Below are 26,112 nucleotides of genomic sequence, written 5' to 3'. Positions count from 1 at the left end.
AAAATCCACTGATACTTTCCTAAAATAAATGTCAAAAATGTCAACACCCTAACCAAGACTCAGAGTTTCCAGGGAAAAAGAAATAAAATACTACAAGCAACCTGAAAGAAAGAAATCAAATGTAGAGAATCCAAAACTGAGAATCGCCACTATAAAAAAGAACTTAGTATTTCAAAAGAGGAAAGATACAGATTTATAATCAAAAATAACTTATTTAGCAAATTGAATACAGAGACTTTTAAAAAGGATCGAGAAAAATATAAAAAGGTGGTGAGTAAAAATCACAAGGGACTAAACAATGTTAAAAGTGTTTACATTCTAAAAGGGGAAGTTATAAGAGAAGTCTTCTTAGTACCCTAGTAACTTGAGTCATGGAAGGAGTCAAATATATCTGGAGTTATTAAGAGAAGAAAGCAAGGGAAAGTAAGAGAGAATACAGGAAAAAAATAAGAAGGGTGAGAGAAATCATCCAACAATTGGGAAAAGTAGAAAAACTATAAAAATAAGGAGGAAAAGTGAGTCTCATTTGAACTGAGCAAAGAAAAGAATACCATACAAATGAATGCCAAAATATATTTCACTCAACTTAGAAACAGGAGGGTAAAAACAGAAAGGGTAAAACGAGTGTGGACAAAATTCAAGGAGAGATCATTAATAAGCAAAATAAACTGTAGCCATGAAAGAATGTTACTATAAAGAAGGCATTAAACAGAAAGAATTTGTAAGAACTTATGAATGGACTTTCAGTAGAGCACTATGTCAAGTACTCTCCTTTTTCATCAACCTTTTCTTTATAAATAGGATGCAGATTATCAAAACTATTTGGTACTGACTAAGAAATAAAATGATGAATTAGTGTAATAGGTTAAGTTTACAAGATGCAGGGGTAAATAACTATACTAATCTTGTTTGATAAACCTAAAGGTTCCAGTTTCTTGGAAAAGAACTTACTATTTGACAAAAACTGCTGGGAAAAATGAAAAATAGTATGACAGAAATTAGATCAACATCTCATAACCTATTCAAAGAGAAGGTTAAAATGGGTATGTGATTTAGACATAATAGGTGAGACAATTAGAAGAGCAAGCATTCATTTACTTCTCAGATCTATTGTAAAGAAGGAGACATTATGGCCAAAGAAGAGATGAGAGAGCATTATGAAATATAAAAATGGATAACTCTGATTACATTAATTTAAAAGTTTTTGCACAAACAAAGCAACAACCAAGATTTGAAGTAAAGCAGAAAACTGAGAAACAATTTTCATGTTAACCTTTCTGATAATGGGCTCATTTCTAAAATATATTGAGAACTGAGTCATATGTATAACAATACAAGTCATTCTCCAGTTGAGAAATGGTCAAAGGATATAAAACAGACAGTTTTCAGATGAAGAAATTAAAACTATTTATAGTCACATGAAAATGCTCTAAGTTATGTATTTACTATTAATTACAGAAATGCAAATTAAAACAGCTCTGAGGAACTACCTCACATCTATCAGATTGGTTAATATGACAGAAAACGCACATGATAAATGTTGGAGGGGATGTGGGAAAACTTGGACACTAATGCACTGTTGGTGGAGTTGTGACTTATTCCAGGAAAGCAGCTTAGAACAATGTCCAAAGGGCAATAAAATTGTGTATAACCTTTGATCCAGCAATACCACTACTAGGTCTTTATCCCAAAGAGATCACAATAAAAGGGGGAAAGACCAACATGTACAAGAATATTCATTGCAGGTTCTTTGGTGGTGGCAAAGAATTGGAAATTGAGAGGATAACCATCAACTGGGGAATGGTTGGACAAATTGTGGTATAAATATAATGGAATATTTTTGCTCTAAAAGAAACAATGAGCAGGCTGTTTTCACAAAAATCTGGAAAGACTTATATTAACTGATGCTAATTGAAGTGAGCAGAACCAGGAGAACATTATACTCCTTGATAGCAACACTGAGCAATGATCAATTATGATAAACTTAACCCTTCTCAGTAATGCAACAATAAAAGATAATTCTAAAAAACCTGCAATGGAAAATGTCATCCACATTCAGAGAAAGAACTATGAATCTGAATGCAGAACAAAGCATACTATTTTAACCTCTTAAAATTTTTATTTTCCTTTTTTCTTCTTGTAGTTTTTCTCTTTTTTGTTCTGACTCTTCTTTCACAATGTGATTAATATGGAAATATGTTATACATGATTGTATATCTATATCCTGTATCAGAATACTTACTCTTTTAAGGTGAGGGTGAGGGAAGAACAGGAAAAACTTTACAAAAATTGGATGCTCAATATTATTTTTACAAATAATAGGATAAATAATAAGAAACAGATTGAAGAAAAGAAAGATACAAAGTATAAGAAAAGTGTGAAGGGAACTAATGGCAATAACTGTAAATATAAATGCTATGAACTCACACCCAAAATGGAAAAAGATAGCAAGATGAACTGTTCATAAGAATTTTATTGAAACAAAGATTTATACAAACTATTAAAAAGGCACTGGAGCAAACTCTATTCTGCTTCAGGTGAAATTAAAATAGTAGGAATAGCAATTATGATCTCTCACAAGGGAAAAACACAAGTAGGCAACTTAAACAAACTAGGAAATTACATTATTCTGAAAGGTATTATAGGCAATGAACTAACACCAATACCAAACATATATGTACCAAAAAGCTTATCTATATAATTTAAATAAAAATTAAATTAGTTATAATGAAGAAATAGACAATAAGACTATAATAATGAGGCATAGCAATATACTTTTGAAATTTAGATGAAATCAATACAAAAAATTAAGTTTCTCTGATAAAGGTCTTATTTCCAAGATATTTAAGGAACTAAATTCAAATTTATAGGAACCATTTCCCAAAATCAAAGGATAAGCATTTCTCAAGGGCATAAACCTAGACTACAAGCATATTTTAATGTTCAAAAGTCACTAATAATATGCGAAATTTAAATTAAAAAAAATTCTCAGTTTCTACCTTACACCTATCAGATTGACAAAGATGGCAAAACACTGGTGAATATAGGGACTATGATGCATTGTTTTGTGGAGTTTATATTGGTCCAGTGATTCTGATGGGGGGGGCGGGTACAAGCCTCTGTACAACTGTAATATTCAATGTTTCAGATGTCTACAAAACTACAATCTTAAATATTGCTTATACAGGGTTTTTTGGTGGTGGGAGGTAGTTTCTGGTACAAAAAAACTATTTGAGCAGTGCCTCAAGAATGGATGTGGGCTAAAGAACAGCAGTAGATAAGGCAATTAATTCATAACAGATAAGATGAGGAAAGAGATCAATAAATTTCAAGAATAACGCCCACCAAAGTTGGCCCCTGACTCTTGTGATGGAAAAGGGCTGAAAAAACTTTGTTCCTGTGGCATTTGCAGTCATTATGCCTCTGTGGAACCTCTTTCTTGTCTTTTTTTTCCCCTGAAAGGCTACAGAGCTGTCAACCCTGGAACACTCAGCTGGAAAGAATTCACTATAAGTGAGCTTGAGAAAGTCACTTCCCTTCCTTCCCCCTAAAGCAAAAACTAATATATACTCTAAAAAATTTCACATGAAAGCACCTGCCTATCTGGTTATTGTGCAGTTAGTTTGTTAAAGTTAATAACATCTCTGATTTTTTTCTCTTTTCTTTAGAACATTTCATTACAGGAACTCAGTGTTATATGTAAAGCAAAATGGTGGAGAAAGTGAATGACTTTCAAAGGTATAATAATGAATGTTTCAGAGAATAATTAAAGTAAAATTAAAAATGCCAAAGGTGGCAAGATCTTTTTCAGGTTTGTAATATAAATTTTACAATGAGGATTATGATTTCAAATGATGAAATAATTACTGAGTTCTAAAAGCACTTGAAATAAATGGAAGGAAAAAATACCTTCATTTTCTACTATTCTCTGATTTTTTTTACAAAGGTATTGTTGAAATATCATTAAAGTGTTCCCTGAAGTAATTTGATAATAATTTGACCTTCTGTAATAATTCACAATAAGTCTATAACATTCTTTTAAAGAAAGAGTTCAGTTAGTTATTCCTAATAATTTGTTTTTAAATTCTCTCAATAATCAGTTTACTAGTTTTGCAAAAAAAAAAACATCCTTTAACCTGGGGATTATGTGATGAATAAGATAGTAAACATAGAAGACATTTTAAGATAACATCTTAATTAGATATTAGAACTATATAATGTTTGTTGTACAATTCCATTTAATTTTTTTCAATCATGTCTGGATGCTCTGTGGCGCCATTTGGAGTTTTCTTGGAAAATATATAGGATAGTTTTCCTTTCCTTCTTCAGTTCATTTTATAGATGAGGAAACTGAGACAAGCCCAGGGTCACATAGTCTTTCTTCCTGTCACTCATGAAGTATTAATGATTAATGGGTATTTGCTACACATTACCATCATAAAATATTAGAATTGGAAGGGCCTTAGGAATTATTTCATAGACAAAGGAATTAATGTACAAATAGGGTAAATAATCTGCCCAATGTCCCATAACTAGTTAGTTGATATGCAAAGTCAAGATTAGAATAGAAGTCTCTAGATTCCTTTCAGTGTTCTGTTCTTTATATAATGCTACTTCTAATTTTATTAGAAGCATTAGAGGCAAGTAGATGTCACATTGGATAGACAGAATGCCCAATATGGAGTCAGAAAGACTTGAGTTCAAATCTGATTTCAATTATTAACTTTGTGATGCTGGGTAAACCAGGTTGACTTCTGTTTGCCTCAGTTTCATCATCTGTAATATGGAGATAATACTAACTTCTCATGAGGATAACATTAAATATAAACAAAGTGTTTTACAAAACTTAAAGCACCATATAATCTTCTTATTATAAAGCATCTTTATGCATATTAATAAATTATAAAATCCAAAAATTCTATTTTTATGGAATATAATAAGATAGATGAGACAAGTGTGCAATGAACACATCTACAAGTTACAAGCCATATTTAGCGAAATGAAATTGAAGGTTGGGTTTCTGAATCAGAGATATTGTTCTCAAAACACTCTTCACTCAAATCTAACTCTTTAGTTTGGGGAAAGGCATGTCAGTAGTTAGCAATGTCTTAAAATATTAAATAATACCATATTAAAAATAAGGTTCTCCTTCCTGAAAATTATTTCTCTATCTATTATGACAAGCTATGCCTCATCAAATGAATACTTTTTCCTCATTACTGTATTTTCTCCACTGCCAAATCCCCAACCAAACTGTGAATTCACAAGGGTGAAGACCATGCATCATTATACCTTTGTGGTATCTAGGATGACAGGCCAAAACAGTGGAATATTATACATATGCAAACATCACCAAAGTGTAAATGCATTGGTTCTCAATTCATTTTTCAGTCAGCCGGTTTCTTCAGAAGCTACATTCCTCATTCAGGAGCTATCTAAGGCTATTATTGTCCACTGAATACTGCCATTGTAGAAAAAGGCTCCTGCCTCTTAGCTGCCCGAAATGGTGAAATGTCAACTATCTATTTTCAAGGAACTGGAACCACAAACTCTAGTGGGGTAGTGGGGTCCTGTTTTGTGAAGACTAGGCTCTAGACTGCTTCAACAGAACAGCATTTTGGTAATTCAGTTGAACCAAACTAATCCAACACGTGTTGCTTCATGTCTTCCTGGTGGAAGTTGTAGGTGCCATATTCAAATTCTGGAGATTCAGTCACTGGACAAAGAGAGGGATTTCTAGCCAGTGTTTTCAAAAGAGCAGAGTTCATTTGTGAAATTATTATTGCATAGTTGGGACACTCTTTCCTTAATGAAGACTGGTAAAGAAAGCTGATTTTGTGTGAGAATGAGCTGCTATAGCATTCTGCTCTTGGTCTTCCATCTGGTGTCTAGTGTATCAGCTCCTGCCCTAGGATCTGATGTTTCTGATTGGTGTGAGAGCTCCCCATATGTAAAGGAGCCAAGACCCATATGGTCTTCTGTGGTCATTTTTCTGCCATGGACTTGAGTATGTACCATATGAACCCATCTCTGCCTTCCACCTTTGCTCTATAGACAGTAACAAAATCCTTATGATAATTCATGAAAAAGATACATCAAACAATCACTCCATGGTTCCATTTACCATTTGTAAAATTTTCAATAATAGCTAATGATAGCTAGCTTGTTTGCAATAATTTGGCAGCTGGGTGGTGCAGTGGATAGAATACTGGGCTTGAAATCAGAGAGATGCATCTTCATGAGCTCAAATCTGGCCTAAGACACTAACTATTTGAGCCTGAACAAGTCATTTAATTCTGTTTGCCTCAGTTTTCTCATATGTAAAATGAGTTGGAGAAAGAAATGGCAAACTACTCCAGTATCTCTGCCAAGACAACCCCAAAGGGGGCAATGGAGAATTGGGCACAGCTTAAATGATTCAACAATAATGTTTTAAGACTTGCAAAGCATATTACATATATTATTTCATTTACACTTTTTAATGTAGGCACTATTATTTCCCAAATTTACAAATGAAGAAATTAAGGCAGATAGAAATTACATGACTCACCAAGAATGAAACAGCAAGGAAGCATCCAGAGCAAGATTTTAACTCAAGCCTTCCTGACTCCAAGATTAGTACTCTATCATCTCTGCCATTTAGCTTCCTCTACACTTGGCTATATATGGTGACTTCTCCAATTAGAGAGTAAGTTCTTCAAGGGCAGGGTATGTATTGCCTTTTGAATTTGTCTTTCCAGAATTTAGCATAGCAAGTTAGTGCCAGTAGCTGCTTTGTTTTTTCTTGCAGAAAACACTCCATCTCCCTGATCTAGAAAGTTCTGCTGATTGTCTGATATGCCTGAAAAAGTCTCACCCTACTCATCTTGTGTCTTGGCTTCCCTGGTTTCCTTCAATTCTCAAAGTCTCACTTTCTACAAAAAGCCTTTCCTAGTCCTCTTTAATCTTACTCCCTTAACTCTGAGGCTATCTTGAATTTATCCCATATAAATCTTGTTTGTACATAATTATTTGCCTGCTGTCTCTCTCACTAGACTTTGGTCTCCTTTGAGAGCAGGATGTTTTTGTCATTCTTTATATTCCCAATATTTAACACAGCATCTAGTATATAATAGGTGCTAGTTAAGTGATGATTCAATATGCAACATTTTAATGTATGGAGAAGCACTGGACTAAGAATTAGGGGAGATAGAAAGTACAGTTAAGTAATTACTGTCCTTAGGATTTTTAGTCTAATAGGGGCAGAAGAAACTCCAGGGATGGTACAATGTGAAATATCTCATAAATCTCTATATGTGAACTGAGAGGGAAAGTTGTTAACAATCTAGGAGAACAGGAAAGATATACTTTAATATGGCAGTCAACTGAGTTTGATGTCAAAGAGTGATTTTCAACTAAGTTTGTCTAACATTTACTTCAAAAAGATGATCAACAATCATATGAAACATTCCCTGAATCAATGAATAAATAAATTAAGTTTTCTTTGGTTTTACCTCAAACCCAGTAAATTTTTCAAAACAGAATAAGAAAGGCTATAGGAAGTTGGCATGACTATATTGCTATTGGAAATGTGCCTTAGTCTAATTATTGTAAAAAGAATTTGGATTGCAGAAAGATCACCAAATTTTTCATACTCTTGACTCAAAGATTCCTCAACTAGGCATGTTTCCCAAGGGGATTAAAGACAGGAAAAAAGTGCTACAAATACAATGATGTTCCTAGTAGCATGCCTTTTAGTAACCAAAATGGAAAAACAAAGAGAATGTCTTATCATTTGAGAAATAACTAAACAAACTATGGTATGTGGTTCTGATGGAATTTAATTATGTTATAAGAAAAGATGAGTATAAATATGAGGTCTTTTTAAGGTCCTTTTCACAAGAACAAATTAATGATGAAAAGGACAGGAAAAGTTGGGTTTTTTAGTAAAGGAAAATTTGTATCTATATCTAGAGTATAGGATCTTGCCACTGTTATAGGTGAACATTTCTATGCCTTGTATGCATGGAAAAGGAACTTTGTTTTAATATACACTGTTAAATATATACACAAAAGATACAGCTTTCAGATGAGACTTAACAGTTTTGGAGGGAAAAAATTATTTATATCTTTTGTCAACAAGGTGGAGTAGTAACTTGTTTATATGAGGACAATTTAACATTAAAAAGAATCAGAGAATATCTTAATTATTAAAAACTAGAGAAATGTGCTTGCAAAGAAGCATCCTGTCATGGGCACCAAAGAGACAGACTAATAAAGCTACAGGCTTACAAAGCATGTTGAGAATATTCAACTAATTTACATATACAAAGAAAAAATAATATAAACATTTGGAGATTGATGTATGACTTTAAAAAAGATCACTTCTTTGGGAAAATGTGGAAGGTTGTAACTCTGTAGTTAAAAAAAGATGGCTAGTAAACAGGGGTCATTCTCTTAAATCATGGTATAAATCAGAAACAGCAAAAGAAGAAAGGGAAACTGAAATCTGGATACATGCAAGGAGGACTAATAAGCTGTGGCAATTAGAAGTAGTCAGACAAGAGAAAGTTTCACCTGAAAAATTTGTGATTGGTCTGAGAAAGATTTGATGTCAAAAGCTCCAATGGCAGCTGCTGCCCTTGACTACTTCCTATAATTGGAGAAAAATGAAAGTTTTCAAAAAAAGCTGCTACTTCTGCTTCAGGAAGGAGTCCTTGACACTTAGGATAATATTCCAGTAGCCCTCTTCTTTTTGTGAGGTGTAAGGAGGAGGGAACAGCAATATCAAGGAAGGCAAAGCCTTCCTCTGTGGCTACGGCTACCCCAGTGTTTGTCAAGACAACAGAGCTTCCCTCAAACCTCTCTAGAGACACATGAATTTTCTCATGGGGATATGATGAATCTCTTCAGATTATTAATCTTGGAATTCAGACTGTGTGATAAAGTCAAAAATGTAAAGCCTTCTCACCCTTGCTCTGTAGTATATGTTTTCGGTCAGAAACAATATGCTGTTGGTTATCTTATCTCTTGAAAAACTCTTACTCCCAGTGGTAGAGACAGGGGGAATTAAGGAATGAGTCTACTGACTGCAAAATAGTATCAATTCTGTCCTTAACTAGGAGAAAGATAAGAGATAAAGCATCTTTTGGGGGGGGGGGTCAACTTTGTAATAGTCATATTACCTAGTATTCTTATACCACTTTAATGTTTGTAAAGCTCTTTATATATTTTTTATTCATCTAATACAACAGTACTGTAAGGTACGTGACATTCTTATCCCATTTTTCAGGCTCCAGAAGTCACATAGCCAATATGTGTTTGAAGCAGGATTTGAACTCAAATATTTTAATTTGAAGTTCACTCAACTTACTATGCTATCTATCTTCCTAGGAAAATCAAGAAACAGGTAAGAATTAACTTTTCTTTCCCAAGTGACTGGTTACATAAGCTGATTTTCAAGAAATGGAAATTAAAAAAAAAGTCTGAAAAATGTAAATAATAGTCTCTTTTACCCTCCTCAACAAGTCTATGAGGTTAGTTACTATTATTTAAAAGACAAGGAAATTGATTCTCATAGATTCTACACTTTGATTATTTTTTATATGTCTAGTAAAAAATAGATGTATTGTTCTATATCATGGTTTCCTAACTTCAAATTCAGCCCAACAAAGGACAGAAGCTATAAGCTTAAAGGTAAAAGGTAAACAGATAAACGCTGATTAAAAAAAACAAACTTAAGAGACATGATAGAGTAGAAATAGTCTCTTTACTGCTTTGTATGATTACAATTGTTGATGTCACATGGGAAACAATGTCTAGTTTTGCTCTGATGCTAAAATATTTTATAACTTAAATGAATAAATCAGTTCATCTCTCTGGGCCTCAGTGTACCTAGCTATAAAATGGAACAAAAATTTAACCCAACTCTGAGAGTAGTTGGGTAAGTAAACTTTGGTGTGAAATGTTTTTTTGAAGAACACATTGTTGCACAAACACAGATTGTTACACAAAAAGTACTGAAATGAACTCTATGAACAATAATGTCTGCTGCTTAATGAGAAACAAGGTTACAATCATCTTTATCTCAGAATTTCAGGCTGCTACATGATGATATATCTATTTAGATATCTCTTTATATATAGATATACATATGTATATATATTTTGCTATTGTTCAGTTGTATCCAACACTTCAAAACTCTATGAACCCTTTCTCTTAAAGTCTGTCCAAGCTTATGTTCATTGTTTCCATGACACTAGCTATCCATCTTATCCTCTGTTGCCCTCTTTGATTTTGCCTTCAATATTTTCCAAAAATTAGGATATGTTCTAACGTGTCCAGTCTTCTCATTATTTGCCAAAATATTTAAGCTTCATCTTTGACCTTCCAGTGAATAATCTGAATTAAGTATTGGCTGCTCTGATCTCTTTGCTGTTCAAAACCTATATTTATTACTGTTATTTTTTTATTTTAATTTTTTTCTCTCCCCTTTATTTTATCGCTCAAGTGAGTCTATATTTTTTTTGGGGGGGTGGTATTTTGTTTATTCTTAAACAAGAATATTTTATTAATGTTTATTTGTAAAAATAAATGTGTATAACCTTTGATCCAGCATACCACTCTTCGGTCTATACCCTGAAGAGATGATGAAAAAGGGTAAAAACATCACTTGTACAAAAATATTCATAGCAGCCCTGTTTGTGGTGGCAAAGAATTGGCAATCAATTAAATGTCCTTCAATTGAGGAATGGCTTAGCAAACTGTGGTATATGTATGTCATGGAACACTATTGTTCTATTAGAAACCAGGAGGGATGGGAATTCAGGGAAGCCTGAAGGGATTTGCATGAACTGATGCTGAGTGAGATGAACAGAACCAGAAAAACACTTTACACCCTAACAGCAACATGGAGGTGATGATCAACCTTGATGGACTCGCTCATTCCATCAGTGCAACAATCAGGGAAAATTTGGGGCTGTCTATAATGGAGAATACCATCTGTATGCAGAGAAAGAACTGTGGTGTTTGAACAAAGGCCAAGGACTATTACCTTAAATTTAGAAAAAAAAATCTGATATCTTATTGTCCAATTTTGCTCTTATACTTTATGTTTCTTCCTTAAGGATATAATTTCTCTCTCATCACACTCAATTTGGATCAGTGTTTACCATGGAATCAATGTAAAGACTGACAAACTGCCTTCTGTGGGGGTGGGGGTGGGGGGAGGGAAGTAAAATTAGGGGAAAAATTGTAAAACTCAAAATAAATAAAATCTTTAATAAAAAATTAATATTGTTAAGTTAATAAATTCTTTTCTTTTACTCAATAATCTTGAAGCTTCCTTTAATGAGGTCAATTTTGAAGTTTGAATATTCATTAGAGAAATTCTTTTCCATGAAACTTTTCAGTTCTTTAGATAGCTTTAGCTTCTCAGGTAGGTAGACTGCTGACAAATTATTTTTCTTAAGGAAAATGATTTATTTTAGCCTCATCTTAATATAAAGATAATATTGAATAAATTTAGGTGATTATGATAGTAAAATATTACCATGATTAATTAGAGATGAGACTTCCAATAATCCTAATGCCACACCTTCCAAAATATGGAAATTTTTTTTTTTAAAAAGCCTTCTGAGTATGTTCAAAATAGCCATCACAGAATTTATACCTTTCCCCCCTTAGGCCCTCAATCAGAACTTTACTGATTCTTACTCAATAATCTATTCTAACTACTTCAATATCCTGGCTTCTATCCTTCCTGCAAAAAAAAAGGGGGGGGGGGCAAATGGGAAGGTATTAAGTGATGCTGCTGGAAACACAAAGACAAAATTAGAAAAGACAACTTATAACATCTTCAGAAGTATAAGGAAAAAGAAAAATAGAACACTGCATTGGTACAAAATACAGTAATGTATGCTTATCATGAATACTCCCATTCTTACATATGTGTCTGTGTCTGTATGTGTATGTATATTCACTATTAAAGGAGAAAGGGAAAATTGCAATACTTTTTTAAAACTTTCCAACAAAAATTGATACAGTTTTAAAAATCAGTACACTTTTAATAAACACGTACACATATATGGGGTGGATACACATACATGCGCGCACACATGTGTCTACATGTAGAAATGCATGCATGCACATACATGTGTTTCTATGTGTATGTATTAATATATTCACACATACTTATGTGTGTACATCACAGATATAGATAGATGGATATAGATAGATTGATAGACATAAAGATAGATATAGATTGATAATCATAAAGATATAGATATATTGATAGACATAGATAGATATCAATAGATTGATAGATATAGATAGATATAGATTGATAAACATAAAGATAAATATAGATATATTGAAGGACATAAAGATATAGTTAGATAAATTAATAGACAAAGATAGATATAGATGGAGTGATAGACATAAAAACAGATATAGATTGATAGAAATAAGATAGATATAGATAGATAGCTAGATTGATATGCAATTGTAACTTTCTGGAGGGGGAGCATAAAAATATGGTAAAAACTACACAGTAGAGAACATAAGAAAACTTACAGAAAACAAAGACAAACTAGATAACTTGGAATACAATGAGAAGTATTTACTACACAAAATTTTTTTTGAAATGGAAATTTATTGTTTTATATTGTATCCTCTATTGTGTACATAGTAATGTTATTTTTTTCTTTTCTTATTTTGTATTTAAATTCTTTTTTTAGGTTTTTTGCAAGGCAATCAGGTTAAGTGGCTTGCCCAAGGCCACACAGCCAGGTAATTATTAAGTATTTGAGATCTAATTTGAACCCAGGTACTCCTGACTCCAGGGCAGGGCTTTATCCACTAAGCCACCTAGCTGCCCCTTTGTATTTAAATTTAAATTAAACAAATAAAAAGTTTTGACATTTCAATAGGAGAAACTTTGATTAGCTAGTTGATGCAATGAATAGAGTCCTGGGTATGCAGTCCAGAAGAACTGAGTTTAAATACAGTCTCAGACACTTTCTAGCTGTATGACCTCAACAAGTCACTTAGCCTCTCTCTGCCTCAGTTATAAAATGGAGATAAATAATAGTGCCTCACAAGGTTGCTTTGAGATCAAAGGAGATATTTATAAAGTATTCCCAAGCCAGTGGTAAGTTAATATTACTCTATCATTTTTTGGAGATTTTTATTTTTAATTCCCATTTCTTGAAGTGATGAAGTCCTCTGATAAGAATAGTCTACTCTTGGGGCGGCTAGGTGGCATAGTGGATAAAGCACTGGCCTTGGAGTCAGGAGTACCTGGGTTCAAATCCAGTCTCAGACACTTAATAATTACCTGGCTGTGTGGCCTCGGGCAAGCCACTTAACCCCGTTTGCCTTGCAAAAACCTAAAAAAAAAATAGTCTACTCTTTCCTGTTTCTTAGATCATGCACAGAATTCCACAATTGGGAGAATCAAATGAGATAATAATTGTAAATCACTCTGCATGGTGCCTAGCATAAGGCAGGTTCTTAATAAATGTAATACTTTTTTTTCTTCTTATCCCCACAGCAAATTCACTACTGTGAAACTTTAACTACTTAACAGTGACAGACAAGATAATTCCAGTGAAGAGAAGTTTTAGGATTTACAATTGGAAGGAACCTTTGACAAAGTTTCCTACTCATTTGACAGAAACAGAAACTAGAGAGGTTAAAGGGTAACCAAAATACCTCAGTTGGTAAAGAGTTGCGCTGGATGTTTAAGGCTATGTCCTCTGAATCTACCTTCAGTGTTCTCTATCCTCAGTCAACAAGGTCCATAACAAGATAACTAGAGCCAGCACTAAATAACAAGTCATTGGCAGCATAATACAATGGGAGGAACCCTGCATTATGGGTCAAGAGAGCTGGGTTTGAATCCTGACTCTGTCACTAACTCACCATGAGGTTGATCAAGTTACTTCCTTCCTCAAGGTTCAAGAAACACAAAATAAAAAACCAAGTCGGGGGGGATAGGATGAAAGAAAAAAAGCATTGGACCATAAATAAGAAGAGTTCGGTGTGGCATCTGACATTTCCCTCACACACTGGCCTTAGAGTCCCCTCTGAAAAATGGCAGGTTTGGGACAAGACAATCTCAAGGATTCCCTTGCTCTAACAGGCCATGAACGCATAAACACCAAGAATGACCCAATAACCACAGTAATCTTATGGAACCGAAGTTCAAATGGCTCTGGGTGATCAAGGCTGGTGGCAACCTTTATATAGATTTTCTACACCACTTGAATTACAACCCAAAGGGAAATGGTTGCCTTGGCTAGCAGCGTCCATACTTCAGTTGAGCTGAGGTTGTAAAACTACAACCGAAAGCCATTTATTGCCTCTCCCACTGTGTGTGTTAAGAACTATGTTAAAAACACAGCCTCTGAACTGCCTAAACCCAAAGCTGTCAGCTGGGGGCCTGGTGGGCTGCTAAGACAGGAACAGGGCTCTGTTGGTCTCAGGCCAGGGCTTGCAAAAATCTCAGGCTCCACGTTGAAATCATTAACATGCTCAGGCAGTTTATGGGGAAATTTAATTTGTATCAGTAAAGAGCCATGTGGACTCTAACATGAATTTAACTCTGCCAACATTCAGGTCACAAGACTAGAAAGAGCAAAAAAAAAAATCCTATTCACAATTAAATGACCATAGAACTGGAAAGGCCTTCAGAAGTCATATAGTACAGATCTTCCATTACATAGAGGAGGCATCTGACTCCCAGAGAGGTGAGGTGCCTTGTCCTATGGCAAATAGGCAGTAACCAGTGGAGTCAGAAATTGAATCTAGGACTTCCAAATCCAACACTTTGTATAGTCTTTTCATTCAACAGTTATCCAAAAAAATGGAGCCACTTTAAGGCAAGAAGCATAGTTTAGAACTCAAAAAAATAAACTTTTCTTGAAACTTCAAAAAGTTATCAAACAAGTAATGAAGTTAACTTCCTCAAAAGGAATATAAAGGAATATCTTGGAATGATACCTTTTCTGACCTCGGTTTCATCATCTATTTAAAAAAAATGATTGACAAAAACTTGCTGAATCTGTGAGCTTACTTTACTTAGGGATAGACATCTGCCTGAGTTCAAATCTAGCCTTCGACACTTGCTAGCTATGGAAGCTTTGGCAAATCAATCAATTTCTCTTGGCCTCATTAATAATACCTAACTCACAAGGTTGTTGCAAAAATCAAATGAGATTTTTTTTCAATTATTTAGTACAGCACCTCATACATAAACATTGCCCATTCCCTACCACTCTGGTTCTTTCTGGCTTCAAAACCAGGTCTCTATTCTCCAGGCAATGCTACCTTGTTTGTTTATGCTTCCTCAGTAGCAATCTGTCCAAAATGTTAACTAAAGCTTCTGTTCTCCCACTTTATCCCTCAGCTCCTACAAACTCCAAATGGAATCAAATGCATGCTTGAAATGAGATGCCAGATGTAACAATTTGTCACAGCATTTACCAAGTCAACAAAGACCAAGTCAGCAACTCCTCTCACATGAAAAGAGCCTATTAATTACTACTTCACTTTAATTTAGTTACTTCAGAGAAAAATAGTTTTGTTTATAACCAAGGAACTGACAATTGTGAGGAAATAACAATGTCATTTAAAAATCAAAGTATCTATTGAAGCTTGGTTACCAGCAGATTGGGTGGTGATATAATGAAAGGCACCTGAGCTTAACACCTTCTCTGATTCTGAAAATGCATCTAGATGGCCAGAATGTTTATGAAGGCACCAATCGCCCAATTACCCATCAACTCATCTGTGTTAAAGTACCTTGTTCATTTTTCTTTAGAATGAAATTCCTAGATAGTGTAATGAAGTTGGAAGGGATCTCATTGATCTTCCTGCCCAAACTCCCCTTTGGAGAGATGACAAAAGATGAGAGATGAAGAAATCAATATCAGAGAAAGTAACTTGCCCATGGTCATGTTTTTGCTATTAAAGATTTTATTTCTACTTTTTTTCTCTTTACTTAGAGGTCAGGGATCATTAATCATATTCCTACCCATCAAAGGGCCAGATCTTATTCTTCCAGCCCAGACTCTCTGGATGTTCCACTCACTCTTCAAGTCTAAAAGAGAGAATCTCTAGCTTCTTCAGTGGACTCAAACCCAAAGAATAATCTGTACTGAATCATTAGCTGTTCCATCCCCAGAAGTTATCCCCCTCTTTCCTCAGAACACTCAAAGTTCATTGATTATAGTTCTCTTGAGTATTTTCATGAGACTACATCACAGGATTAGGGCATCTTTGTGGTACAGTGAATGATCTGTAATGAGGATAAACTTGAAGTCTTCCCTGTAAGATCAAGGGTGAAGCAAAGGCTGTCCATTATCATCACTCAATCAATATTAAATTAGAAATGTTGGCTATCACAAAACAAGAAAAAGGAATTGGAAGAATGAAAGGCAATGAGAAAACAAAACTCTCTGCAGATATATCATGAAATACTTAAAGAATCCTAGAGAATCAACTAAAAATTTAGTTATAAGATATAATTAACAATTTTAGCAAAGTTGTAGGATATAAAAGAAACTCACATAAATCATAAATATTTCTATATACCACCAAAAAATCCAACAGGAAGTACTAGAAGGAGAAATTCAATTTAAAATAACTTCAGACAATTTAAAATACTTGACAGTCAAAAAAACTGAGGAATTAGATGAACACAACTACAAACCACTCCCCACAAATAAAGATAGATCTAATTAATTAGCAAAATAGTAATCACAAAGTCTATACTAGCTAATTTACTTATTCAATGTCATATACATCAAACTACCAAAGAATTATTTTACAGAGCTTGAAAAAAGTAACCAAAATTTATCTAGAAGAACAAAAAATCAAGAGTATCAGGGGAATCAATTTAAAAAAAAATGTGAAGGCAACCTACAAGTGCCAGATTTCAAATTTTATTACAAAGTGGTAATCATCAAAACAATCTGACTACTGACTACTGACTACTGATTAAGGAATAGAATGATGGTTCAGTGTATAGATTAGGTACACAATACATTGAAATCAATGATCATAATAATCTAGCATTTAATGAATTTAAAGATACAAATTTTGGGGCTAAGAGCTCCCCATTAAAAAAAAACAATTAGGAAACCTGGAAAGTATCTTGATAAAAATTAGGTTTAGACTACTAAGATCTCATTCTATAAACCAAAATAAGATCAAAATGGGTAAATAATTTAGACAGAAAGGATGCTATTATAAGTAAATTAGAGAAGCATAATAGATTGTACTATTAGATTCATGGAAAAGGTAAGAGTCTATAACCAAATAAGTGGTAGAGAGCATTGTTATATGAAATGGATAATTTTGATCGTGTGAAATTATAAAGGGTTCACAGAAATAAAACTAATGCAAACAAAATTAAAAGGAAACAGGAAAGGTAGAAAAAAATTACAGCAAGTTTCTCTGATAAAGGGCTCATTTCTCAAAGTAATGAAATGTAATGCTTTTCCTTAATTCTTTTTTTTTCTTTTTGGTTTTTGCAAGGCAAATGGGGTTAAGTGGCTTGCCCAAGGCCACACAGCTAGGTAATTATTAAGTGTCTGAGACCGGATTTGAACCCAGGTACTCCTGATTCCAAGGCCGGTGCTTTATCCACTATGCCACCTAGCTGCAACCCCCCCTTCATTTTTGAAGAAGACAATGACATCAGGGCGGTGATGCCACGACAAGCACTTGAATTTGGATTTGAGTGAGGGGAGATTGTACTAAGTCACCAGCCTCATTTTCTCCTCCAAAGTCATCTGGATCCAGTGGTGAGATATGAAACAGAATGACTGAATATGACCCTGGATATGAGGCAATCAAGGTTAAATGACTTGCCCAAGGTCACACAGCTAGTAAGTGTTGGTGGAACCTTCCTTACATCTGATCTAATCGGAAAGGGTTACACACATTGTAACTTGACCCCAATTTAGTGATGTCATTTTGGTCCCCTTTGAGCATGAAGGAAAACAACTAATCAATTAACTAACTTCTGAAAAGTGCTTGTTCATATCCTTTGACCATTTATTAATTAAAGAATGGCTTATATTTTTATAACCTTGGTTTTAGTTAGTTCCCTTTATAGTAAGCTAGGTGGCGCAGTGAATAGAGCACTGGCCTTGGAGTAAGAAGGAATGGAATTGGATTCTAGTTTTCAGAAAAAGAAGGCAAAGCTATCAATAGTCATATAAAAAATTTCTAAATTGCTACAGATTAGAGAAGTACAAATTAAAATGAGAGATCATCTCTCACCTATCAGATGAACTAAGATGACACAAATGGAAAACGATATCTAGGAAGATATGGAAAAACTGGGACATTAATACAACTATTGGTGGAGGTGTGAATTACTCCAGTCATTCTGGAGAATAATTTTGTATTACACTCAAAGGGTTATAAAACTGTGTATATCCTTTGACTCAGCAATGACTTTGCTAGATCTGTATCCCAAAGAGATCACAGAAAAGGAAAAGTAATAATGTGAACAAAAATTTTTCTAGCAACTCTTTATGTGATGGCAAAGAATTGGAAATTGAGGGGATGCCCATCAATTGGGGAATGGCTGAACACACTATGGTATATGAATGTAATGGAATACTATTGAGTTATAAGAAATTATGGGCAGGATGGAAGACATTAGAACCAATGCAAACTGAAGTGAGAGAACAATGTAAACAGTAATAGCAATATTGTAAGAATGATCATCTGTGAAAAACTTAGCCATTTTGATTAAGACAATGATCCAAGACATTTCCAAAAGACTCATGAAGTAAAATACTATATACTTCCAGATAGAGAACTAATGCACTCTGAATGCATACTGAAGTATACTTTTTTTTACTTTATTTTTCTTGGCGGTGTGTGGGTATTTTCTGACTTAGATTAAAATGTTTCACATGAAAAAATGACATTTTTCTAGGTAAAAACACAACAACATCCACAAATGACTAAGCATCTCAATCATAATCATATTTGGTTACTTCATATGGTTCTACACTACTACATGAGTTCTCTACAAAGGTTTCAAACATTTAATCATTACACATAAAGGGGACAAAGATGTGGAAGAACAGGGACATGGCAAAAATTCTTTACTTACTTTCTCTAATGTCTTCAGAAACAATTTGTGATTCATAATCTCCATTTGAAACCTTTTCATGACTTCTAGTCTTTTCACTTTTCTTACTGCCATTTTTGCCTGTGGGAAGGAATACAACTTTATTTCCGTATATACTTGCATCACTGCATAAAAATGAAAACTAACAAGAACAAAATAGCCAGCACGATTGGTACTTGAAGTTTTCCAAAGAGCTTCATAAATATTTGGTATGTGCTTTGCAAACTTTAAAACACCACATAAATGCTAGGTACTACATTTTTTATTACAACAATTCTCAGAGGTAATTAACATTATTATTCCTATATTATAGATGAGGGAACTGAGGCAGACAGAGGTTAAGGTACTTACATGACATAGCTAATAAGTATCTGAGATCACATAAAAATTCAAATCTTTCTGATATGCAGAAAATATTATCTATGCTCTGCGCCATCTAGCTGCCCCAATCAATAAGATAATTAAACAAAACATTGTAAGTCCCTCCATAATCTTTCTTGAGCCTCAAATTTGAGTTCTATTTCAAGTTTATTTCCTTTATGTAATCTATACTATGGCCAAACTATATTACTTTTCATCTCCCAGTTTCCCAGTCCTCCCCCAAATGACTGCATCCATCTGATTTCTAACTATCTATCTAGGTGTAACTCAGAAGTTATTTTTTTCCAGAAAGATTAACCTGACTTTCCCCAACCACAATAGGGAAGGAGTTATCCCTCTAAGAAGTCCTTCTTGCCTCGTGTTCATACCTACTCATACATTTTTCATAGACCTAGAGTTATAAGGGAGTTCAGAAGTCAATTAGTTAGTTCCATCATTTATTAAATTAAAAAACTGAGACCCCCAAAAAGATATGATGAGGTCAAGGTCAGCTTGGTAGAAAGCACCTAGGGCTGCTTTGAAATCAGATCTTTTTACTCTAGACCCCGCATGTTCCTTTGCTCTTGCTGAAGAAAAGTGTTCTGCAAAGAATATCTTTAACTATTCTGCAGCTACTAGTCTTAGAAAGTAACCTGGTCTGCCCTTAGGAAACCCCAACCTCTTGACAAAGTTAAGGGGTTATGAGTATGTGTTGCAGATAATGCCCAAATTTTAAATACATTGGTTACGTTCTGAACTTTTTTCTCTATTTTTTTCCCCATTGTTGTAAGGGATGGCACTGGCAAAGATAAGTGATAAGAAAACAAATGATAAATAAATAAATATTTATTCTAAAAAAGAAAGTTTCCTGGAGGCAACTTTGCCTGGGCAAAGAAGTTATATTTCTTGCCCAGATTCATTAAGGCATTTTGAACCTATATCATTTCAACTCTGAAGCCAACCTGTTGCCCATTAAACCATATCACCTCTCACCTTGAATATGGTAAAATCTTAATAAACAGTATGAATTCATCTACCCTGCTACCCTTCATGCTCCCTTAAATCTTTACTCATTCCACTATGAACTAATGTGGTCCAGACTTTATATTCAGAACTTTAAAAGACTTCTATGAATAAGAAAAAAGAATAAGAATAAACATTCAACACAAAAAGGCAATGTGTTAACCTATGAGGTTAAATAAAGCAGTGGTTAATTCAGTAACTTTCTTACCAACTTTCTCAGCTCTGAAAACATTTTGGGAGTTGTACTAGTTTTTTACATTTTCTGAGTGAGCACCATGTGTATAAGGACAGAGATAAGAATTCTGGACTTGTAGTTTCACAGATATGGAAGAGGAAGCTCCACTATTATAGTCATAGATTCCTACATTGAGTCCTCAGATGTGAATGGCTTGTCCAGGGTCACATAGCTATTTTATGTGACAGAGGATGGGTTTGAACTCATCTTTCTGGCTCCAAGGATAACTCTCCATTCACTATAATATACTACCTCCCAATAGGATTCCAAAATAATTTAATTTGTCTATATGATGGATGTCAAAGATAGATATAATAAATATGTATAATGGAACTTACCTAGATCAAAATGCTATAACACAACATAGAATCATAGAATTTTAGAATGGGAATGAACTTTAGAAAATGGCCACTCTAATTCCTTTGTTTTACAGATTCAGATCTAGTGTGTTAGCAGCAGATCCAATACAAAAGCTCAGAATTCTCAGCTCCCAGAACTCAGCTCCCATGTCATCTTATACTATTAGACTAGAGTGTATTCCAATAGAGAAATTCTCCAACTTTCTTTCCAAGAGAGACAACATAGTGTAATGAAAAATGAGTTGACCTTAAAGGTAGAAAGATCAGAATTCAATACCTATTCTGAAACACAGTGACCCTGGGCAAGCCACTTAATCTCTGAGTGCTCTTGACAACTCTTTAAAACTATGGGGTGTAAAATATAAGTTGTAGCAGAGTGTCTTTATTTGGAAGCTCCCTATATCAATGAAATCATAGCCAAATTCTGACCCCTTATACCCCCCCAAAGAATTCTGATTTTAGAATCAGAAGATCTAAGAGTGAATGTCATCTTGAGATTTATTACCTCTTTGATCTCTTGCCACCCCCCCAAAGCCTCAATTTCCTTATGTAAAAAAAAAAAAAGAAAGATTTAGGCTTGAAAATATCTACCAATTCTTTGTTCTATAAATCTTTGAATATAACGAATCATATCAAATGAAGTAACAATACCAGAGAATTTGCAACAGTCTGTCTGGATTGACCCCTTTACCTTCGGTTCTGTGCTCTGGGCTGAGTCTTGCCAGAGTTAGCTACCTTATTAGTAGGAGCTCTTTAGCCATGGAAGGTATTTCCAGACACCCAAACCCAGAGAAAAAAAATGCAAATTTCTCTTCCTGAATCTTTCAGGATATGAAACCTTACCCTTCGATACAAAACTATGCAATACTTCCTGCTGTGCTTTACTTGTATTCTAAATGCATGCCTGAACCTACAAAAAGGAAAAAAAAAACAGACGAGAAAGAAAGGATCATATGGTTCTTAAAAGCAACTGGGCATTCAGTAAATATTTTTCCACAGAAGGGGAAATCCCCTTCAAGATCAACTACATAAAAGAAGATAGTGAAATGCTAAACAGCAGATGTCAGGTAGAAATGTCATGACTACCAAAAAACAGCAGTTTTCAGAAAAATTGTAATTCTACCACTATGAGGTAACAGTAAATTTTTGACCAGATTCCTAGACATTCTTTCTAGATTTGTTCCTGTGCTAAGCCTAAGTCTGAAATAAATACAAAAATTTTCGTGAATCTTCACTCTTCTTTGTGGGGGACCTATAGGATGAGCATTGGAAGTCATAAGTACCTTTACTTTAAGAGAAGATGACAAGTTTTCAACTTTTTGCATTAGATACATTTATATCTATAACATAATTAGGGGGAGGAGGCGGAGAGAGAGAGAGAGAGAGAGAGAGAGAGAGAGAGAGAGAGAGAGAGAGAGAGAATAAAATAATTTGAAGAGAAAAATAAAAGGTCAGAGGCAAAGAAAATTAATGACCTTTGGTCTTCTTTTGTGCCACTTTCTTTTCATTTGTGAAATGACCAGATGGACAAGATGAGCTCTAAAATATCTTCCAACTCATTCAGTAAAAAGAAAGAAAAGGAGGGAATTCTTGATAATAATTTAAGGTTAAACATCATTTTTAAGAATAAATAATGTTGGGGAGGCTAGGTGGCTCAGTGGAGCACTGGCCCTGGAGTCAGGAGTACCTGAGTTCAAAGCTGGCATCAAACACTTAATAATTACCTAGCTGTGTGGCCTTGGGCAAGCCACTTAACCACCCCATTTGCCTTGCAAAAACCTAAAAAAAAAAAAAAGCTGATGGTCAATAGAATTAAAGACTGGATGAAAAAAAGACATTTTATTGATCACAGGTGACCTTGAAATGAGCAGTTTCAATACAATAATAGGGATGGAAGTCAAATTGAAAAGAGTTGAGGAATGAAGAGTTGCTAAGGAAGCAGTAGAAACAAAGCTGAAAATGTAGGTTGGAATTAGGAAATGAAAGAAGACAAAAGTTTGGAATTATTCAAAAAACTCATACTTATAGTTTCTTCTTCAATAACTGAATCAGATAGAGCTGGATATAGCAAGCACTGCCCAAAGAGAATAAAAGATGAAGAAAAAGGGGGAAGAGGAGGAGGAAGGAAAGAAGGAAGAAAGGAAGGAAATTGAGTCTATTCTTGATAATAAGATTCTGATTCTTGATGAAGGAGAAACTTTTCAGAATCAGCTCTCCAGATACTGTCAGATCATCAGCCAGTTAGAGAAAAGAATACCAAAAACTCCAACCCAATTTGTTTACAGATGCTTGTCACTGGTACACATCCTAGAAACACAATCCTGATAATTTAAGTTATGCTAAAGAATAATCATTTTTCCAAAGATGAAAACTTGATATTCTCTATTTTTCTCCATTTATACATACAGTGTGACTTCCATAGGTGTGTGTAATCATTAGCATTTCATCTAGCCTGTTCTCCGGGTGTCCTTTGTCTGGATTCTTCTCCTTCCTTACCTCCAGGTCTTAACTTCCTCCAAGACTCAACTTAAATCTTACCTTCTTCAGAAGGTCTTTCTTATTGTCCTAACTACTTTCCTTCTGCAATTACTTCTGAAAATATTACCTCCATATAAAAAGAGTGTGCATATGCACACACACATATATCCACATAAATACAAATACAGGTGTGTGTAACTATATATATATATATATAAATATATGTATACATATATATATATATATATATATACACATCTTTGGAGAATACAAAGGATATACATAAATTATATATACCTAGAACTATACCATATATTTATAATTATGGATGAATTTACATTAAGTGTATAAGATCAAATTATATATGTAAGCATATGAATATATGTATACACATGTACATTATGTATTGTCTCCCTCATTTAGAATATAAGCTTCTTGAAGAAAAGGATTATTTTTGCCTTCCTCTTTATATCCAGTGCTTATCATAGTGCCCGGCACATTTTAAGTCTTTAATTAATAGCTGTGATTATTAAGAAGTCCTTTCCTTTAGAAAATACTTTTAGAATTGGTGGTATTGTCCTTATAAGACACTTACATTCTCCTGGGAGCTGTGTCTAATGTAGTCTTGTATGAGAAATCTTAATTTATATTTGCTTTTACTCTGGATTATCTGTAGGATCCTTCAGCATTTGGGGGCATTTCATATTCAACCTGGAAAGTGTCACTATAATCAAAGCACTCTTCTTACCATTCCACCATCCACTCCACCCCCTGCCCCTAGTCAGCCACTTCAAGAGAGAACAATTTCCATCCTAAAGCCTAAAGGTCAGGTCCCTAAGTAAAAACATAAATAACTTGAACTGCAACACAGCAAGGGTTAAGTGAAACAAGCCCTTTCAACCACCACAGCAGAAAAGAATTCTGTTTACAACCAAGTACTTTCAACAACAACTCTTTTTTGGTGCCTGACCCTCCACCCCCTCCAGCTCAGCGACAACACAGTATCAAAGGCTAAATTGCTGTGGAATTGGAAATAATTCTGGGCTCAGGCACACAAACAAACATGGCAAACCGCCCACCTGCAAAAGTCCCTGAAAGCAAAAGGGCACAGTTGGATGGATAAGTAAGGACTTATTGGAATGCAGAAAATTCTCTGCAGGAGAAAGGGAGATGCTAAGAATTTTATACTCTTAAGCAGACTCCATCCCAACGGAACAAGAAGGAACCAGATCCTAAAAATCTAAATGGAGTACCCATGACCCTAAACCCAGGGCAGAATACCTGTCTAGCCTTCTGCTACATTATCTAAGGTTTAGAGGGATAATTTTTTTCAAAAGGGAAGTGGAGGGTAAATCATATCACAACATGAAATCCAAGCCCTGAGGTCTTTTATGCAACATCTAATATATTTTCAGTCAATGGATATGAGTCTAAAGAAGATTCAGTATCACAGGTCTTGATGCTGTAGGTCCCCACAGGGAAGCTATAACATTCACTACTCAGGACTCGAGTTGAAAGTGGCTTTTTTTGCTATTGATATTAGCCAGACTTTAATTAGACTTTTGGAAATTGGTATTTACTATGAAAGTGTGTGGCAAAAATATAATTGGCACAGAACATTCTTCCACCTGAGAGTCTTAGTCATACTCTATCACCACTACAAAGAGGGTTTAAGGTTCAATCTTAGCAAGCACATATGGAAAAGGGAAGGTTTTTTTGCAAGAGGTCTCAAGATGTTACTCTTAAATATAATGTAATTATTCTGCAGGAATTCTTATAGCGCCTTGAATCTCCCTTTCTTTACTCTTCTGCTCATGATGCAGACTCTGCTATCAGTTGCTATCCCACAGACACTGCTAGCATACCAATGTGTTGTTGTGGAGTTATTTCCATTATGTCTGACTCTGTGAACCCATCTGAGATTTTCTTGGCTAAGATATTAGAGTGGTTTGTCATTTCCTTCTTCAGCTCATTTTACAGATAAGGAAACTAAGCAAAACAGGATTAAGTGACTTGTCCAGGGTCATTCAGTTGTATGTATCTTGAATTTAGATTTGCAATCATGAAATTGAGTCTTCCTGATCCAGACTTGGTGCTCATCTACTGCTGCCCTTACCTGCGAAAATACTTTACTCCTCAAAGATAATGTACTCCAAAGTTCATAAGGTCCTTCTTTAGACAAGGGAGAGAGAAAAGGGAAGATTCCAAGGCTCTGGTCAACTAATTCTTCAAGGGTGTCCTTTTCAGAAACCTAGACAGAAGTTTGTCTGCTGTCAGACTCTCAGACTCTTTCAAGCCTTCAGACTTGAAAGTAACCTATTCTACACTATTCTATACACACGCCACAGATTGTGATCAAACTTCCTCAACTAATCTGATCACATTTCCTATGCAAAACTCTAATCTAATGACTTCCAAAGACATCTGAATTGATCAAACCCTTTTTTCCATATTGAGGCTAAAGTGGATGCCTAATTGAAAAAATGTTGTTATAACCTGCTTAAAGTATCAGGGCACTGCAT

At 34.5% G+C, this 26,112-nt stretch overlaps 1 protein-coding gene across 1 annotated transcript in view; it reads right to left on the bottom strand.

Moving 5' to 3' along the window:
* Positions 1 to 26,112, bottom strand: part of CPXM2 (carboxypeptidase X, M14 family member 2) — a 219,341-nt gene that overhangs the window by 178,498 nt on the left and 14,731 nt on the right. Inside the window, exon 2 of the mRNA XM_074233422.1 lies at positions 19,118 to 19,216. Within this exon, the coding sequence (XP_074089523.1) occupies positions 19,118 to 19,216 (99 nt within the window). The remainder of the gene's footprint in view (positions 1 to 19,117; positions 19,217 to 26,112) is intronic.

The sequence above is a fragment of the Macrotis lagotis genome, chromosome 4 (genome assembly GCF_037893015.1).
Source record: "Macrotis lagotis isolate mMagLag1 chromosome 4, bilby.v1.9.chrom.fasta, whole genome shotgun sequence".
Classification (NCBI taxonomy): domain Eukaryota; kingdom Metazoa; phylum Chordata; class Mammalia; order Peramelemorphia; family Peramelidae; genus Macrotis; species Macrotis lagotis.
This window is presented reverse-complemented; position numbering and strand designations above follow the sequence as displayed.